This window comes from Mobula hypostoma, chromosome 9, assembly GCF_963921235.1.
Source record: "Mobula hypostoma chromosome 9, sMobHyp1.1, whole genome shotgun sequence".
Taxonomy (NCBI): domain Eukaryota; kingdom Metazoa; phylum Chordata; class Chondrichthyes; order Myliobatiformes; family Myliobatidae; genus Mobula; species Mobula hypostoma.
This window is the reverse complement of record NC_086105.1, coordinates 60,913,762-60,933,689: the sequence shown is the minus strand read 5'-3', so window position 1 is coordinate 60,933,689 and position 19,928 is coordinate 60,913,762. Positions and strand designations below refer to the sequence as shown.

The window sequence follows — 19,928 nt, the reverse complement described above, 5'->3', positions numbered from 1 at the left end:
ATGAACATGGATAAAGATTAGATTAGCTTTATTCGTCACTCGTATATCAAGACATGCAATGAATTGCATAATTTTACATCAAAGACCAATGCGGTCCAAGGACGTGCTGGGTCAGAGCAGCCACAAGTGCCTCCATGCTTCTGGCACCAACATAGCATGCCACAACTTTCCAGCCCTTACTAACTCATACATCTCCAGAATGTGGAAGGAAACTGGATCACCCAGGAGAAACCACGTGGTCACGGAGATAACAGACAGCAGCAGGAACTGAACCTCGCTTGCTGGCGTCTTTAGCCACTATGATACCTTTTCACCCTTTAATCATCTTAAGCGGTGAGGCATATTGTTAATTTCTGTGGTTTTCTTCTCTACCTTCTGAACGTAGGTGAGAATTATAGGTCCTATCCTGCATGGATTCTCCATGTTAGGAGAAGTATTCTAGAGGGTTTCGATATTGACAAAGACTCAAAATATTGACAATACCCTTCTACCACTGACTTCCAGCATTGTCCATTGTCCTTCTCCACTGATCTCCCTCCTGGTACTTATCCTTACAAGCAGAACAAGTGCTACACCTGCCCCTACACCTCCTCCCTCACTACCATTCAGGGTCCTAAACAGTCTTTCCAGGTGAGGAGACACTTCACCTGTGAGTCTGTTGGGGGTCATTTGCTGTGTTCGGTGTGACCCGACATAGATTGGGAGACTGTTTCACCGAGCATCAACACTCTGCCTGCTAGAACAAGCAGGATCTCCCAGTGGCCACCCATTTTAATTTCACTTCCCATTCCCATTCCGATATGTCCTTCCATAGCCTCCTCCACTGTCGGGATAAGGCCACACTTAGGTTGGAGGAACAACACCTTATATTCTGTTTGAGTAGCCTCCAACCTGATGGCATGAACATTGATTTCTCAAACTTCTGGTAATGCACCCAAACCCACCCTCTACTCTTTCTCCATTTCGCATCTCCTTTTCCCTCTTTCACCTCATCTCGCCGATCAACTTCCCAGCTCTTTATTTCATCCCCCCCTCCCCAGGTTTCACCTGTCACATTGTGTTTCTCTCTCCCCTCCACCTACCTTTTAAATCTACTAGTCAGCTATTTTTCTCCAGTCCAGCCGAAGGGTTTTGGCCCGAAACATCGACTGTATTTTTTTTCCATCGATGCCACCTGGCCTGCTGAGTTTCTTCAGCATTTTGTGTGTGTTGCTCGGATTTCCAGCATCTGCAGATTTTCTCTTGTTTCCAGGATTGTAAAGGAGTTTCTCCCCTACCCATTGCAGTAACAGGCATTCACCTGCCTCATTCTAGGAGAACAGTGTAGGCATGTCACTAGCCTGTGTGCTTATTTTTGATCCTTGTTAATTCCCACACTATCCACTTATGGATAATGGGAATCAATCTTATATGGAGAACTGAATCTCAGATGTAAACCTACAGTAAACAGCAGCACTTCTACTTTCTCAGGAGCTTGCGACATCTAAAACTTTGTCAAACTTATCTAGATGTGTGGTGGAGAGTATATTGACTGGCTGAATCACAGCCTGGTGTGGAAAAACCAATGCCCTGGAATGGAAAATCCTACATATAGTAGTGGATACAGACCAGTCCATCATGGGTAAAGCCCTCCGCACCATTGAGCACATCTACATGAAACATTGTCACAGGAAAGCAGCATCCATCATCAAGGACCCCCACCACCCAGGTCATGCTCTCTTCTTGCTGCTGCTATCAGGAAGTAGTTACAGGAGCCTCAGGACTCACGCCACCAAGTTCAGGAACAGTTGCTACCCCTCAGCCATCAGGCTCTTGAACCAAAGGGAACACCTCAACTTCACTTGCCCCGTCATTGAAACCTTCCCACAACCTATGGACTCACTTTCAGAAACTTTTCATCTCATATTCTCAATATTTATTGCTTGCTTGCTTGCTTATTTATCTGTTTATTTATGTATGTATGTATGTATGTATTTTCACAGTCGTGTCCTTTGCATACTGGTCAAATACCCAAATTGGTGTGATCTTTCATTGATTCTATTATGGCTATTATTCCATTAATTCATTGAGTATGCCAACAAAAAATGAATCTCAGGATTGTATATGGTGACATACACTGTATGTACTTTGAGCTTTCAGCTTTAGTCACCTGGTACAGCTGATATTAGCAAAGACAAAGATTGTTTGTTGTTCTAGATTCCAGATCTCATGTCTCCAGTGTTTTACACATTTAAAAGGAAATATTTTTAAGGGCATCTGGAAAATGCAAGTGAGTGGGAGCAAATGTATATCTCTTTTGAATACCTGGTCTAGGGGTGATGAACTGAATGGTTTCGTTCAGTGTTGTACGATTCTGACTGGTTGTAGACTAACATTTCTGGTGTATGGCTTCTCATTTTGCAGAAGTGGCAGTCAAAACCGCAGCTGTGGGATCGGGCCTGAAAATGCCCAATCACATATCTACGAATAATGCTCCTCATAATTTTTAAAACATTTGAGAAAAATATGATCAGATTAGTGATAAATACCAAGGGTGCAATAGTACATTAAAGTAACATGATCCTGATTTGCCACAAAATCCAACCATATTAGAAAGCAATATCTTTACACGTCCTGAAAAAATATTCTGCTGGCTGTTTTTGACTTGATATTTTAGTTAAATTCTGTAGGTTATGGTAGAAACACACGTGTATGTAAACGCTATTTTCTAAATATGGACAAAATTCAAAAATCAGAGGTGCAAAGGGACTTGGGAGTCCTTGTGCAGGATTCCATAAAGGATGACCTGCAGGCTGAGTGGGTGTAAAGACTATTTTAGTCTTTACCGGAGGACTTGCTTTTGTATGTGTACTCTATGAAGATGAGGTTGTAGATGATTACTCCAGCACCCACAAAGCTGAAATTAATCTTCTTCGACTGACGAAGCCTGATTTCCTGTATGTTGAATAACTTTGATTAACTTACGATTATCTCCAGTTTCCAGGAGTTAAGAGAGCAGCTGTGTTTGAATGTAAGGGATATGAAAAATTGATCAAGGGTTCTTTGGATCTTGCTCATCACAACTTAGCAATTTACGTTTTCCATCAGTGCTGGGATTTTATTTCTCCAAGTAAGTCAAATACTTCTGCAATGTACTTTCAGCAAATTAATACTCTACCTGATTAGCTTTCTCACCTTTTCAGAATAATTACTGTTGTTTTGCCCGCTAGTGATTTATTTACGGCTCCCTGAATAGACATTTAACATACTTGTTTAAACAAAAACGGTTTTGTTTTTAAAAATCTCATTAGTATACTGTGCACAGTTGGTAAAAGAACCATCCATTTAAGTAAATATGCCTACCTTCAAGTTACTTACAGTTAATTCTTTAAAATATAATTGTTCACTGAATGAGTACATTGCTAACAATGTCAGCCTAATTGCCCATGCTTTATTGCCTTGGACTGAGGAAGCAAATGGAAGCCAAACTCTTTGTGGTCTGCAGTCACATATAGGCCAGATGTGATGAATGAAGATGGCAGATTTCCTTCCGCAAAGGAAATTTGGGTTTTAATACCAAACTGGCTGTTCCACCGTAACCATGCCAAGACCTGCTTTAACTCAAGTTTTATTTAAAGTTGTGCTGTTTTTAGTCATATTGGCCACTTTCCAGTTTGTTTTACAGTCACTACATTGCAAAGTTTCATTAGTTGGAAAGTGTATTGGAGGAAATACACTTTGTCAAAGTTATTACTAAATTCAAGTAATTTATTGTAAGATTTGAATACATAGGTGCAAAATTAGCTCAATGATTGGTTTCCAATAAGGCCTAGCAGCAGGATTCAGTCTGTAGTTTGCACTTTTTAAGTTGGAAATAATATTAAGAGCAGAACATATGTTGTCCACATGCTTAAGCTATTTTATATTGTGTCTTTTTTCATTCAATATTTTCTCTTCTGTGGCTTCTGAGGTGCAACGAAATGATCCTCATATAAAACAACATCCTTTCAGAAAGCATTGAGATTTGACTGCATTGATGGTATAGCACTTTGTCATGGTAATTGCAAAACCCAATCTGATCAATGAATCGTGCTAATGCAGGGGTTCAACCCAAAGCATTGACAATTCCTTCCCCCACCCCCAACGATCTGCTGAGTTCCTCAAGCAGTTTGTTTGTTGCTCCATATTCCACCATCTTAGAACTCTCAAGTCTCCTGCCCCAAGAATTAGTTGGTGCAAAAACCAGAATCAGCTGTCATAATCTTTGCCGTAAACATTCTTTGTGAACGCTTTAAGGATATTTTCAAAGCCTGCTTGAAAAACTATGAAGTCCTGGGCCAATTTTACTCAAAATGCAAAAGGAACGGGCAAGAGGCAAGGAGGGCCTCAAGCCCCAATGATATGACCACATGCAGCAGGCACACACAGCAAAAGGAATGCAAAGCATCCTAAACAACCCACCCATGTAGTCAAGCACCACAGTCTGAAGATTCCTCAAAACATACAGAAATGGGGTTGAAGCATTTCATCCTCAAACCAATAGACTTCTGATGATAAAAAATCATCATAAAGAGGACTTCATGCATAGAATGACTTTGGGGGATGGTCTTCCACATATTCGCTCTTACATCTAGTAAGATACCAGCTAAAGACCAAGGCTCTGTGCCTTGGCAATTGATAGCTTTGAATGGCTAAAGGTGTTCTTCTCTAATGTGGAAAATGCCAGTGATCAGGCTATACTTAGCCAGCTCCATCATGGACACTAGCCTCCCCAGCATTGAGGACACCTACAAAAGATAATGTCTCAAAAAGCTAACATTCATCATTAGGGATCCCCATCATTCCCTCTTCTCGTTACTATCATCGGAGAGGAGGCACAGGAACCTGAAGACACATACTCAACGCTTTAGGAACAGCTTTTTCCCCTCCACCATCAGATTTCCGAACGGACAATGAACCCACGAACCCTACCTCACTACTTTTGCTCACTTTATGGACAGTTAACAATTATGGGATGGGCATCGGTAGTCATGGTAATTGAAGAGAAGCTCATGTCAGGGCCAAATGTGAGTCAAAGTTGAGAAGAACCTACTTCATTCTCGGAAAACTGCTGGAAGAAGATGGAGCAGATGATTAGGGATCAAAGACTGCCACTGGGAATACAATCACTTCAACCTCAGCACTATTTTGTTGAAGGAATGTCCAGATTATCCCAGCAACACACACAGAATGCTGGAGGAACTCAGCAGGTCAGACAGCGACTGTGGGAAAGAGTACAGTCGATGATTCAGGACTGCTGAAGGGTCTTGGCTGGAAATGCCAACTGTACTCTTTTCCGTAGATGCTTCCTGGCCTGCTGAGCTCTTCCAGCATTCCGTGTGTGTTGCTGGGATTTCCAGTATCTGCAGATTTCCTCTTGTTTATACACTGTTGGTCCCATGTTGGGTGTTCAATGCCCACATGTGGATCTGAGTGTCATCTGCCAAAAGTAGTCCCCAATTACCTGTACTTGTGCTTGCACATTACTTTTCACAACCTCAATTTGTTACGAAATGCCAGCCAAACTCCCCACAGCAAGTCATCACAAAAGATAAAGACCTGATAATAAACACAAGAGATTCTGCAGGTGCTGGAAATTGAGAATAACACACTCACAAAATGCTGGAGAAACTCAGCAGGTCAGACAGCATCCATGGAAATGAATAAACAATCATTGTTTTTTGCCAAAACCCTTCAAAGTGATAGTTAATACCAGGTGGGAGGGTGAGAGGAGATGACGTAAGAAGCTGAGAGGTGATTGGTGGAAAAGGTAAAGGGGTGGAGAAGAAGGAATTCTGGGAGAAAGGAAGGGAGAAGGGGCACCGGGGGTGGTGATAGGCAGGTGAGGAGAAGAGAAGAGGTAAGAGGAGAGCAAGAGTGAGAAAATGAAGAAGAGGGAAGGGGAGGGAGAAGAGATGACTAGAAATTGGAGAAATGAACGTTCGTGCCATGAGGTTGGAGATTCCCCATACGAGGAGTTGCTCCTCCTTCATCTTGAGAGTGACTGTTTTAATTTGTTCAGCTGACTCTGTCTTTTCAAAGTTCAAAGTAAATTTCATTATCAAAGTAAATGTACATCACTAGAGTCAACCCTGAGATTCATTTTCCTGTGGGCATACTCAGCAAAATTTCAGGCATGTGGGGCTCGTCAGCCTTGGACGGCAGCCCGCCTAGGAGAAGGAAAACTCTGATTTTAAACCTCTGCTGCCTTGTGGCCATACCTACCCATGGGAAAGGCTTCAGGAATAAACCCCAAGGAAGAAATCTGGAGCTGGAGTCCTTAAGGCAGTTTGATGTTGTTTACAACTTCACTCTGGCAACCTCTACAATGACACTGGTGCCAAGCTGTATCGACGCTTGCCCTTCCCTTGGACTACATCAGTGACGTGGAGAGGGAGAACCTGCTGCATGGGCTACAGCCAGTTCTGCAAATCTTCCCACCCAGGCTTGCGTCCTGGAAAGGGCACCATCCACCAGAGGCGCAAACCCATGATCCCCTGGGATCGACGGCTGCCTAGTCCTACTCAGCAAATCTATAGAATAGTAACTGTAACAGATCAATGAAAGACTATGCAACTAGGACATCCAGAGTGCAGAAGACAACAAACTGCAAATGCAAATATGAATAAATAGCAATAAGTAATGAGAACATGAGACGAAGAGTCTTTGAAAGAGACCATTGGTTGTGGGGATGCTTCAGTGAGGAGTAGGTGATGTTGAGTTAAGTTATCCCCTCTGGTTCAAGAGCCTGATGGCTTGCAAGTTAAGACAGGGATACCTCAAAATAATGTTGCAGGATTTGAGGGAGGAGAAAAGAAATTTATTTATTGTGCTTGCAGAGCATTACCTGACAACATACTTTCTGAACAATTCAGTTGGAAAGACATTTCAGCTTTTTGTGCTCAAAGTATGGAATTCAAACCCCCAAGCTGTTCACTAAAGGCATGAAGATTGTTTCTAGTAATGAATGCAGACAAACCTGAAATTAGAAAACACAGTGGACTGCAGATGCAGGAATCTGGAGTGAAACAACTAAATGTCGGAGCAGCTAAGCAGATCGACCAGCAACTGCTGTGGGAAATATATGGACAAAGCTGTGGGCTGAGACCCTTCATCTGGATTGAAAGTGTTAAAGGGAGATAGCCAAATTCTTTACGCTGGATATCAGCCAGCACCTGAAAAATTAACACACATAAAGTGCTGGGGGAAGTCAGCAGGTTAGGCAGCATCTGTGGAGGGAAATAAAAAGTCAAAGTCTCAGGTCGAGACCCTTCATCAGAACGGGAAAGGAAGGGAGGAACCAGATCATATGGTCTATCGTGGTAAGGTAATTCTATGACATTACCTTTCCAGAGGTGTGGCCTCCCCTTTGAAGTGTGCTGGCACTTTGACTCTCTACTCATGAGTAATTCCCCAAACAGTACAAGAAATAGTATTAGGTTATTTGGAAATAATTGCATGTTGTCAATACTAAGGGAACACAAACTTTAAAGTGATTGATAAAAGGATTAGAATGAAGGAGAGGGTTTTCATCCAGACACTGGTGGGTGAGATATTAATGGCTGAAAAGGTGATGGAGGCATTCTTGGAAGTGAATTGAAGTGCAAGATCCAAAAGATTGCAGGTCTAGGGTCATAGAGTAGAATTAGACTCTTCTTTGTCCAACTTGAACTAAGTTGGTCTAAGTGTCTTCCTTCTATGTCATTACTTTTTGACAGACATACAGACATGCTGCTTTTAATCTGGATAATGCTAGTCTGGGAAATCAAAGCATTGTAATATATATAAATAAAACATTAATTAAACAAGATTTGGTTTGCATTGGATATTTGGACAGGACCAAACTCCATGGTGCATTAGAACTAAGAATCTGATGTGGATGTCTTAAAATTGTAAATCTACAGCATTAGCATTGTTATATTGCCACTATATGAAGGTGGTTTGTATGGTGATTTTTCTACATAGAAAATAGAACACAGTACAGCTTCACCAATAACCCCCCCCCAACCTGCAATGTTCTGTCAACCACAGAACCTACTCTAAGATCAATCTAACCATTCCCTTCCCTATAGACCTTCATTTGTCTTTCACCCATGTGTCTATCTAAGTGTCTTTTAAATGTCCCTAATGTATAAGCCTCCATCACCACCCCTGGCAAGGCGTTCCACACAACTACCATTCTCTGTGTAAAAATCCCACCCTGATGGACCCCTATTCTTTTTCCAATCATCTTAAAAGCATGCTCACCCCTTCCCTCAGTGTTAGCAAATATGAGAGATATATTTCTGCTTAGTTAACTTCTTTTAGTTTCAGGATGCTTCATTCGGGCTGTAGTTTCTTCTCTTGAGGACTTACACACATTTCAAAATAACTTTTCATTACTTTACTTAAATATTCGTCACTTTTATTTTTATTTAAATCTCTGCAGTGGAGCTCTTGACCTTCTGACACAGAAATGAGAGTGTGAAGATAAGAATATGAAACTGGATGAAGAACAGACCATTTGGCACTTCTGTTGCTCCATCATTTAGTAAGATCACAGTTATTTTCCTGACAGTAACCCCATCTCTCTTAATTCCTTCAGTGTAAACTCAGTGGCTTCTTCACTAGGTGAGCCTGTACACCTGCTCGTTAATGCAAATATCTAACCAGCCAATCATGTGGCAGCAACTCAATGCATAAAAGCATGCAGGCATAGTCAAGAGGTTTGGTTGTTGTTCAGACTAAACATCAGAATGGGGAAGAAATGTGATCTAAGTGACTTTGACCGTGGAATGATGGTTGGTGCCAGACAGGGTGATTTCAGGGTATCTCAGAAACTTCTGACCTCCTGGGATTTTCACGCATGACAGTCTCTCAAGTTTACAAAAAGCAAGAAACATCCACTGTACAGCAAAAACACCTTGTCAATGAGAGAGGTCTGAAGAGAATGGCCAGACCGGTTCAAGCTGACAGGAAGACGACAGTAACTCTAATAACCACACGTTGCAAAATTGGTGTGCAGAAGAGCATCTTCAAACACACAACATGTCAAGCCTTGAAGTGGATGGGCTGCAGCAGCAGAAGACCATGAACGTGCACTAGGTACGGGAGGTGCTTAATAACGTGGCCACTGAGTGTATGTTTTTGTTTATTTAGAAATGAGCCCACACTGCCCAGTTATACCTATGTGACCACCCTGTACATCTTTGGACTGTGGGAGAAAGCTGGTGCAGTGGAAGAAACCAGACGATCACAAGGAGGACATTTTGTACAGGCAGGGGTAGGTTTGAACCCAGGTTGCTGGTGCTGTAGGAGCATTGAGTTAGTTGCCATGCACCATGTCCCCCCATGGCTCAAAATCTTTCCAAAATTCTTTCTTGGCTACCATGTTCACTAATAACACTTTTCCAGTTATTAATTTAATTTCAGCAAATTGATCCACTGCAAGCGGTATAATCGCTATAACATTGCAACAATTGTCTTTAATTGAAGGACAGTGGTTTATATCGGAAAATCCAAGTTGTGTCAATCATTGCCAACATGACATCGTTATCTTGAATAACATGCCACCAACACTTAAGATCCTTTCTTTGTGAAGAACAACCTCCTTCTCAATAATTGTGCAATTGGTATATAAAATCCAGTGCTGATTTTAAAAACTTAGTTTACCAATAATTTTGAGGAATATTTAGCACGTGTGGGAGGAGTGACACGTTAATGAACCCATTTGTTTAGTTTTGTGTGTCATCCGTTAGGTCAGTTTGAGACTGGAGTCTGGAATATAAGGTCATGTCAGTGGTAGAGCATGATGGGTGTGAATATTTGTCAAGAAAAGCCTTTGCAGTATTAATATATATTCATTGAAGAGCCAGTTAACAAGAAAGAAATAAAGTATATTCATTTCTGAATACATTTCAAAAGTAAGTAAGGATTTTATGTAGTAATACACACAAAATGCTGAACAAACTCAGAAGGTCAGGCAGCATCTATGGAAAGGAGTAAAGAGTGCGAGTCATTACTTTGTGTAACTCTGGATGATTTTATTATTTTATGTTGTTTATAATTTTATGTTGCTTTAGTGTTAAACTTTGAGTGTTCTAGTGTAAACTTTCTAGTGTTAAATTAATTTTGTTTCTTCAGTGAAACACTGATCTGTACCTTTTAAAACCAAGATAAACTTTTGTGTCTAGCATCACTCTATGTACATACGATCAATCTATAAGCTATTTCTATTACATATTTATATTTATTGTGCTTTTTTTATTCTTGTGTTCCATGTTTTAGTGTGTTTTTTATATTCTGCATCCAGAGTAGCAATCATTTTATTCTCTGTTACACTTGTGTTTGGAAATGGCATGAAACAATTTTGAATCTCAGATCTTGAGATGCTGCCTGTTCTATTGTAATGGTGCTGTTCATCCATTTAAGCAAACTATGTTGAACAGCATTGCAGAGGCAGAGAAATAACACAGGTAGTAAAGTAGCACAGAAAGAAATCTGGGATGTATTGTTGATTTTGGACACCTTTGTTTGGTCGTTCTTTATATTCAGTTTGGTGCACACTTGGAAATGAGAACGGCTCACATTAAGGTTTCTGTATCTGAGATTTGTTTATTCATTTATTAAGGTGAATTAGTGGTTGCTCAGGATCGTGCTCATACCTGTGGCCAGGAGTTACAAGTCCCAGCAGAGAAGCTTGATTGAGCACAAAATTCATGTTAACATTCTGATGCAGAAGAGGGAGGGCTGAAAGCTTAAGTGGATTCTTCAAGAGGTTAAGAGATTTGTAGTAGGGGGAGTTTTTGGAGGTCGGTGTGCCTGATCCATTTTGTTCGTCTTTTTGTGCATTTTTTTGTATCCGTCAGTCAATATTCAGAATGAAGATGAATCATGAGAGGGAGAATGAGGGGAAATTTGACAGAGGTAAACAAAATTTTGACTAGAACTAGAGCCGATGGGTTAAGGGCGAAAGGTGAAATATTTTGGGGCATCTGAGGGGGAGCTTCTTCACTTCGAGGATGGCGCGAATGTGGAATGAGCTCCCGGGGAAGTGGTGAATGTGGGTTGGATTTCAACATTTAAGAGCAGTTTGGATAAGTACATGGGTGAGAGGGGTATGGAAACTGTGGTCCAGGTGAGGGATGATGGGACTAGGCAGAATAACAGATTGGCACAGACTAGATGGGCTGAAGGGCCTGTGGCTGTCCTGTAGTGCTCTGATACTGACTCTAATACCACCAGAACAGATTATTGATTATGATTTATTTATTTAGATGCAATGAGGAACCACCCTTTCCGGCTCAATGAGCCACACCGCCCATCAACCCACCTATTTAACCCTCGCTTGATCACAGTTCAGCTTACAATGATCAATTAACCTACTAACTGGTATGTCTTTGAAATGTGGAAGGAAACTGAAGCACTCAGAGGAAACTCATGTGTTCACAACGAGGAAACTCCTTCCAGATGATGCCAAAATTGAACTCTGATCTCTGACGACCCAAGCAGTAACAGTGTCCTGCTGACTGCAAACTATCATGACACCACAGCTTGCTGTCGTTCAGATTAAACCACATCTGAATGTATCATTGGGTTTAAAGTACTTTGGAAATGTCCTGGATTCAAGAAAAACTCAATAATTAACTTGTCTTCTTCTTTCTTTGATGTGGGTGCTTAGGCATGTTGTCATAGGTTTTCATGAAATTCTGGAAATCAAATATGTAACATGTTGGCTAGTGAAAGGGAAAGTCCATTGTCACCTTTTAGTGAATGTTATCTTTGAGTCCCAATGACTTATCCTTTCCTGGTTTATCACTTCCTACCACATTGTTGACATTAACCAGAGCAAACTCTGCACTGGCAAAAATTAGGATTAGATCTGCTTACATTTAAGGGATTGTCTGTCTATCTGTGTAAACAATCTAGAACGAAACTAAAGATTATGACTAAATATCATTAAATATTTAGTTATTCAACATTTTACAAAGTAAATCTGAAATGCTAATGAAATATTTCCAAATGCAATGGGAAATGGACACCGATCTTACTATCCGTAACAGTTTGAAGATCTTTGGCTATCTATTAGCCACCTCAGCAGTGAAAGTACGTCAAGTTTTACACGGATTAATGCATGTTTGAGTTACTGACTTCACCATGAAGAAGGGTGTTGGCTTGAAATGTCGATTATCTATTCCTCTTCATAGACACTGCCCGACTGGCTGAATTGCTTTGTGTGTGTTGCTCAATGCTTCCAGCATCTGTAGAATCTCTTGTGTGTATGAGGTGTGTATTTAATTTCCAAAATTTCATGAAAATCTATGACAACATATCTAAGCACACACATCATAGAAAGAAGAAGACAAGTTAATTATTGAGTTTTTCTTGACTCCAGGACATTCCCAAAATATTTTAAACCCAATGATTCAGATGTGGTTTAATCTGAACAAGCTGTGGTGCCATGGTAGCTTGGAGATAGCACGACACTATTACTGCCTGGGTCGTCAGAGATCGGGGTTCAATTCTGGCATCATCTGGATGGAGCTTATGTTATTCCTAGAAATAATCCTCTATTCTTGAGGTTTTTTGTTTCGCTAGATTACCTGAGATCATTTTTGACCCTACTTGTATTACTTAATTCCATTTCTCCTTTTCTGAGGTTCTTCCAATGTGACTTATTTATATATCATAGAAGTGACACAATCAGGTGCTTAGGAGTTTCATGTGCTGAGTCAGGATTCTTGAGATTTGTAATTACCTACATTAGATTTACAACTCATTCTGAATGTATTAAACATCATCTTCATTCACCCTCTGTATTAGGAATTTGCTGTGGCATGTTGGTGTGATGCACAACAAAAAGAAAGCAACATTCAACAATTATGAAGAATTATATGAAAATAATTTAGAGGTTGAAGTGCAGATATGGAATAAAATATGCATCAATACATAAATACCAACTTGTATTTACAATTTAAACAACATATTTAAAAATGTGTTTTAAAGTGTTTACAGTGCAGTTACAGGGGTAATAGAGGGGGTTGTGGTGGGGTGCTAACTAGAATGGGTGATCAGATTGACTGCCCGGGGGACGAAACTTTTCAGATTAGCACAAAGTTTGTGTTTAAATAGTCCCGTAGCACTATCCATAAGGAAGCTTTTGGAAAAGACAATTTGCTGGGGTGGTTAGTGTCCACAATTATTTTTCCAACCTGTTTCTTTGTCTTGGACACGTAGAAGTCCTGCGGTGATGGTAGACAGTAATCAGTGACCTGTTCTGCTGACTGAATTGTAACATTATCAGTATCATTATGTTTTATTTGTGATTGCTTTAACTTGTTCCTCAAATAGATCTTGCAAACTAGTTAAATTTCAATTATTTCCATTTGACTTTGATGCATAAATGAGTTCAAAATACTTATTCACAGAGGTGTAGTCATTGCAGAAATTATTGCACAAGTTTGTCGTATTTAATTAAGTTTCAGTTACACTCTGCAGTCACACTGGTTTGTATAGAAGAGTACTAATTTAGAAGCCCCCAGTATTGGTTCCTCTACTTCAAGAAGTTTGCAAACTACAACTTATCAATTTTTAATCAATCTCTTTCATGCATGCACCTGTCTATTCTAATTTCTAAAGAAGTCCTGCTAATCTGTAGCCTCATTTGAAGTAGAGGGGATCTGGACTGAGCTGAACTTAGTGTTATTATGAGGAGCAGAGGCTGGTGGCTGTTTGCAGTGTGTTCACTGTAAGTGGGCTGTGATTTGAACTCCACCACCTTTAGTTCATTAATACTGAGTGCCATTTGGGCCATTTGTCAACATGACATTCCGGTACCAAACTGCTGAAGTCAGGGTCCAGATTACCACATAAGGCAACCGAGCACAGGTGTAGTTGAATGTGTTGTCAACTTCTTGGGAAAGATGAAAATAGATATCAGTTAACTAAAATAATCTTCATGGCAATGATATTTATTTCAATCCTCTTCATCAATTAAGCAATATTGGATTTGGCCATGAGTTAGTACCTGGACCATCAGACATAAAAGCAAAGTCATGCCATTCGGCCCAAAGAGTCAGCTCTGAGATTCCATCATGGCTGAGTTACTATCCCTCTCAGTCCCATCCCCCTGCCTTCTCTCCGTAACCTTTGTTGCCCTCACTAAGCGAAAACCTATCAACCTCCACTTTAAATATACCCGTGACTTGGCCTCCACAACCATCTATGGCAACGAATTCCACAGATTTACCACTTTCTGGATAAAGAGTTCCACAGATTCGGCACCCTATGGCTACTTCCGTGACATTAAAGAAACGATTATTTCATTGTGAATGGAAGAGAAAATCATTATTTGCACCTAACTGAGGTTTTAAAACATGACTTCTTGATGCATTTGCAAGACAGAATACATCCTGTTAAGGCTAGGACTTGGAACTGAGTCGTTCGTCTAATGCATCAGGTTCTACTTTAAGGCATACATACTGTAATTAAGGCCAAGATTAAAATGCTTCACCAACACATATACACAAAGCGAGGTCTCTCTGACTTTCAAAAAACATACATTGATGTTCAAACAATATGCTGCCAGCTTGTGATCAGCTTTTTACGCCACTGAACAGAGTCAATTCAAGGAAACTTCCCAGATATTGCCTGATGCCTGAAATTGCTTTTTCCATGCATTCCCCATGGCTTTACCGGCTGGTAGGTATGTTCATTAATATGAATGGAATTAAAGCCAAGATTACAAACAGCTTCATCACAGGGCAATTCCTAAAATATTACTAGCAATTGAAAGTAATCGCATCAAGAAGAATTAGATCTATTGGAAGCACGTGAAAAAGGATCCCTTATTGAAATATACATTCTAATTAAAACTGAAGAAGGCTCAAAGTATTTTTAAATATTCGTCGATGGGATAATTAAAAGCATTACCTCTGGTTCATCAATGATCTGGCTTTCTTCATAGTCATATATGATGCTTGCTTCCTGATTCACATAGTCAAGATCTTCAATGTGATCATCGGGTAATAATTGTATTTGATTCATCTCCTTTCTTCTCTTCTCATTCCCTGCAGGAGCAGCAAGAACTGCTGCCAGGAGTAGAAGTCCCACCAGTACTTTATAAGTCGAGGTCTTCATTCTTGAATTCTTGAAGAAATAATTTGTACTGTTAAGACTTCGTTAAAAAGAAGTGTTCTTTTTAACCTTAGCATCCAATGAGTTTGCTTGTATACCCTGCGGGAATTCTTAGGCCCAGTGGATTATTATCTTTTATTAATAAAGTAGACATTCCTTGCAATTATAAAGAAATTATAATCATACAATTAACTTCTTCAAGCAAGCTACATCAAATGATGCATTCTTGTGAATATATACATCAAATTATAATTTCAGCTAGTGGAGACCGGAGATTGGTTTTATTTACAGACAGGATCCTCTATATGAAAGCAGACCTGTGTATGGAGTTCCACTAATCATGCTTACATGAAATTCCTTTGGGAGCTGAGGACTGCCGTGAAACCCATGGGCTTCACACTGGTTTCCTTTTATAGTCGCCTTCGCATAAACCGTGCAGCCAAACTGTAAAATATTGAGGCTGGTTTATTACAGTGCGGCTTTGTGACCCTTATTAACCAGCATATCTACTGTGGCTGAGGGTCTGTAAATAGTCTGAAAGTTTTGAACACTCTATCCTAACTTCAGTTTCAGAAAAAGAATTTTTCCTTAAAAATACAAGAAATGGACCATCTCAAACTTATACCTTTTTTGACTGGATTTACTTGACAGAAAGGGACTTGCAAGCTAAGTATTGCAATAACTTGTATTTACAGATGGAGCCACAGCAGTCTGATTTTGAATGCTACTCACTATCTGAGTCCTATTTTACTTGGCTGAGTGAATCTCCTGGCACTCTCCCTGTGAGCTCTAACGGTAAAACAGGTTTCTCTTTGTGCTTCCCTTTGTTCACAGTGTAGAATTCAGCAAAACAGATTTCAAGCTCTGCAAAAATTGTAAGTTTGAACCGTCGTGCCTTATATCAGCATTGAGTCTGCCATACAAAAGCCTGATTACCAATGAACCATTGTCACATAATCACTCGATGAAGAACTCTAGTTTAATAAAATTGGCAGTTGACTCTTCAGCATTTTATAGGTAGATTTGTATTTTATCACACACTTAGATTCTGTAAGTGAACTGAAAGCCCAATACTCACCCTTCAGTTGGTATTCTCTGAAAAGGTCTGCTGGCAAACTGTAGACTGATATTCAGGACCATAAGAAGACGTTACATTTACGTGAGCCGGGGGCTGCCCTTGAATGTAGTGGAGCTGGCTTTATCCGCCGTGTGCGTCGCTACTGCTGCTACTGAATGCACCTTGGGACAAAGTGTTTACTTTCATGTAACCTAATACTACCTCTGCAAGTATCTCAGAGAGAAAAAAAAGAGTACACACCACCCTGATGTTTCCAAATGGATTGCGTTCTGTGCTAATAAAAGGTTTCCTAGAGTAACACACACAAAGTTCTGCAAGTCTGGAATAAACAGCAGTGGGTCTCTTCCCAAAATATTCCCCTCCATAGATACCGTCTGACCTGCTGAGTTCCTCTAGCATTTTATGTGCATTGCACTGCATTTTCAGCAGCTGCCGAATCTCTTTTGTTTATCGGCAGTCAGTGTTTTGGGCTGAGCTCCTGCATCGGGGAAAAGGGGGCAGAAGCTTTTCGAGTGACTGCATGTCCTTTGGAACACAGATGGAAAATTGGTGCCTCAGTGACAAATCTGCAATCAGAAATGGATTTTGCTGATAACTGCACTGTGGTGAGAAACGATGGCTTCAGATCACACCACTGACAAGTGTAGCCCATCATTACATAGGCATTGCAAATGTGGATGGAAACTTGCATTAGAAACTTCTATTTGGAAACTCCATTTTAAATTCACCTACCTTAATTCAAACATTATTTTACAGTACGTATCACACACAAAATGCTGGAGGAACTCAGCAGCTCAGGCAGCATCTATGAGGAGGAATAAACAGTCAACCATTTGGGCCGAGACGTTTCATCAGGACCAGAAAGGGGGAGGGAAGGAGCCAGAATAAGCAGGTGGAGGGGAAGAAGTACAAGCTGGCAGTGACAGGTGAGGGGTGGGAGGGAAGTACACACCAGGGAGGTGATGGGTGGAAGAGGGAATCTAATTGGAGAGGATGGTGGAGCATGGAAGAAAGGGAAAGGAGGAGAGGCACCAGGGCGAGGTGATGAGCAGGCGAGGAGAAGGGTGAGGGAAAGCAGATTGGAGACTGGAATACGCCTGGGATTCGATTCCTGCCATTGAGGAATTACTCCTTGACCACCATTAAGACGGAATGGTGTGACAGTGTAGCAGTTGCCTTACAGTGACATCGATGGCTGAGCGGGATTAGTTTCCTGTCACTATCTGTCAGGATTGTGTACGTTCTCCCCATGACTGCATGGGTTTCCTCCGGGTGCTCCCGTTTCCTCCCACATTCCAAAGACAGATGTGTTAGTAAATCGTGGGCACGCTCCATTGGCACCGGAAGTGTGGACACACTTGTGGGTTCTCCCCAGCTCCAATCCTCCCTAATTTGATTTGACGCAAACAACATATTTTTCTGTATGTTTTGATATATATTTATATATGTGACAAATAAAGCATATCTTATCTTATCTCTAACAAAGCCGTTTTCTGCACCAGCTCAGGCATCAAGGCCTCGGCCTGAAACGTTGACTGTTTATTCCTCTCCATGGATGCTACCTGACCTGCTGAGTTCCTTCAGCATTTTATGTTTGTTTAACGCAACAGTGTGGAGCATTTCCCATGTATGTCCTGTTTGGAGAATATAAAATAAAATCAGTCTGACTCGCTACAGCCCCAAAATCTAAATCTCAGTAACTAGCAACAAAAGCTATCTAGTAGCATTTGGTCACCAAAATAATCCCCATCGGATGACCCAGTATTGATCGTCATAACAACATTTCTCGAAGAGTTAAAACCCAGAGCTGAGATGGTAATAACTGCCTTTGGCATCATAGAAATGTTAATTTATGTGTGGCCTTGGAGAGCCTTGTGAAACTGAAGTCAGGTTAAAGATTAAAAGATAAGCTTTATTTCTCTTGTGTACATCAGAACATAGAGTGAAATGCATCATTTTTGCTTCAACAACCAACACAGTCTGAGTTGTACTGGGAACAGCCCGATAAATATTGACATGCTTCTGGCTCCAACACAGCACGCCCACAACTCACTAACCCAAACCCTAGCCGTACGTCTTTGGAATGGGGAGGAAACCCATGCGGTCACAGGGAGAACGTACAAACTCATCAAAGACAGCTCTGGAAATTGAACCCAGATGAGTGGTTGCTGGCGCTGTGAAGTGATTGCGCTAGCCACTACGCTACTGAACGGTAACATGTCAGGCAGAAACTCCTCTGCTGCACCTCCAGTGCACAGGAAGATGATCATTGTTGGTGAAGATCAGCAATTTCAGACTTAAGATGGTTCAAGTGGTGTTTCTGAGGGAAATGCTCCCACTCAGCCATCTTCAACAACTTCATCGGTGACCTAACAACCAAACGTCAGGATGGGAAGGATGCCAGATTGCATGAACGTCGGGATTGGGAAGGATGCCTGATAGGATGAACATCGGGAAAGGGAAGGATGCCTGATAGTATGAACATCCGGAAAGGGAAGGATGCCTGATAGTACGAACGTCGGGAATAGGAAGAATGCCTGATAGGACGAATGTCGGGACTGGGAAGGATGCCTGATAGGACAAACGTCGGGAAAGGGAAGGATGTCTGATAGTACGGACGTCGGGAATGGGAAGGATGCCTGATAGGACGAACATCGGGAAAGGGAAGGATGCCTTATAGTACGAATGTCGGGAATGGGAAGGATGCCTGATAGTACGAATGTCGGGAATGGGAAGGATACCTGATAGTACGAACGTCGGGAATGGGCAGGATGTCTGATAGTACGGATGTCGGGAATGGGAAGGATGTCTGATAGTATGGACGTCGGGAATGGGAATGATGCCTCATAGTACGAACGTCAGAAATGGGCAGGATGTCTGATAGTACGAATGTCGGGAATGGGAAGGATGCCTGATAGTACGAACGTCGGGAATGGGCAGGATGTCTGATAGTACGAACGTCGGGAATGGGAAGGATGCCTGATAGTACGAACATCGGGAATGGGCAGGATGTCTGATAGTACGGACGTCGGGAATGGGAAGGATGTCTGATAGTATGAACGTCGGGAATGGGAATGATGCCTCATAGTACGAACGTTGGGAATGGGAAGGACAGATGATTGCACCAAGTTATGTTTCATTTTATTTTATAGATACAAAGATAGGTGGAGGAACGGGTAGTGTTAAGGAAACAGAGATCCTGCAGAGAGACTTAGATAGTTTAGTGGAATGTTCAAAGAAGTGGTAAATGAAATACAATGTTGGAAAGTGTATGGTCATGCACTTTGGTGGAAGAAATAAACAGGCAGTCTATTATTTAGATGGGGAGAGAATTCAAAATGTAGAGATGCAAAGGGACTTGGGAGTCCTTGTGCAAGACACCCTAAAGGTTAACCTCCAGGTTGATTCGGTGGTGAAGAAGGCAAATGCAAGGTTGGCATTCATTTCTAGAGGTATAGAATATAAGAGCAGGGATGTGATGTTGAGGCTCTAAAAGGCACTATTGAGACCACACTTGGAATATTGTGTAAAGTTCTGGGCTCCTTATTTTAGAAAGGATATACTAACATTGGAAAGGGCTCAGAGAAGATTCACAAGAATGATTCCAGGAATGAAAGGTTATCGTATGAGGAACGTCTGGCAGCTTTTGGGCTGTATTCTCTGGAGTTTGGTCCAGTGAGGTTGTGCTACCCAGTTGCACTCATGTGACCATTTGCCC

At 41.2% G+C, this 19,928-nt stretch overlaps 1 protein-coding gene across 1 annotated transcript in view; it reads right to left on the bottom strand.

Moving 5' to 3' along the window:
• Positions 1 to 15,042, bottom strand: part of LOC134352251 (epiphycan-like) — a 42,561-nt gene extending 27,519 nt beyond the window's left edge. The window contains exon 1 of the mRNA XM_063059544.1: positions 14,929 to 15,042. Within this exon, the coding sequence (XP_062915614.1) occupies positions 14,929 to 15,042 (114 nt within the window). The remainder of the gene's footprint in view (positions 1 to 14,928) is intronic.
• Between the last annotated feature and the right edge of the window lie 4,886 nt (positions 15,043 to 19,928).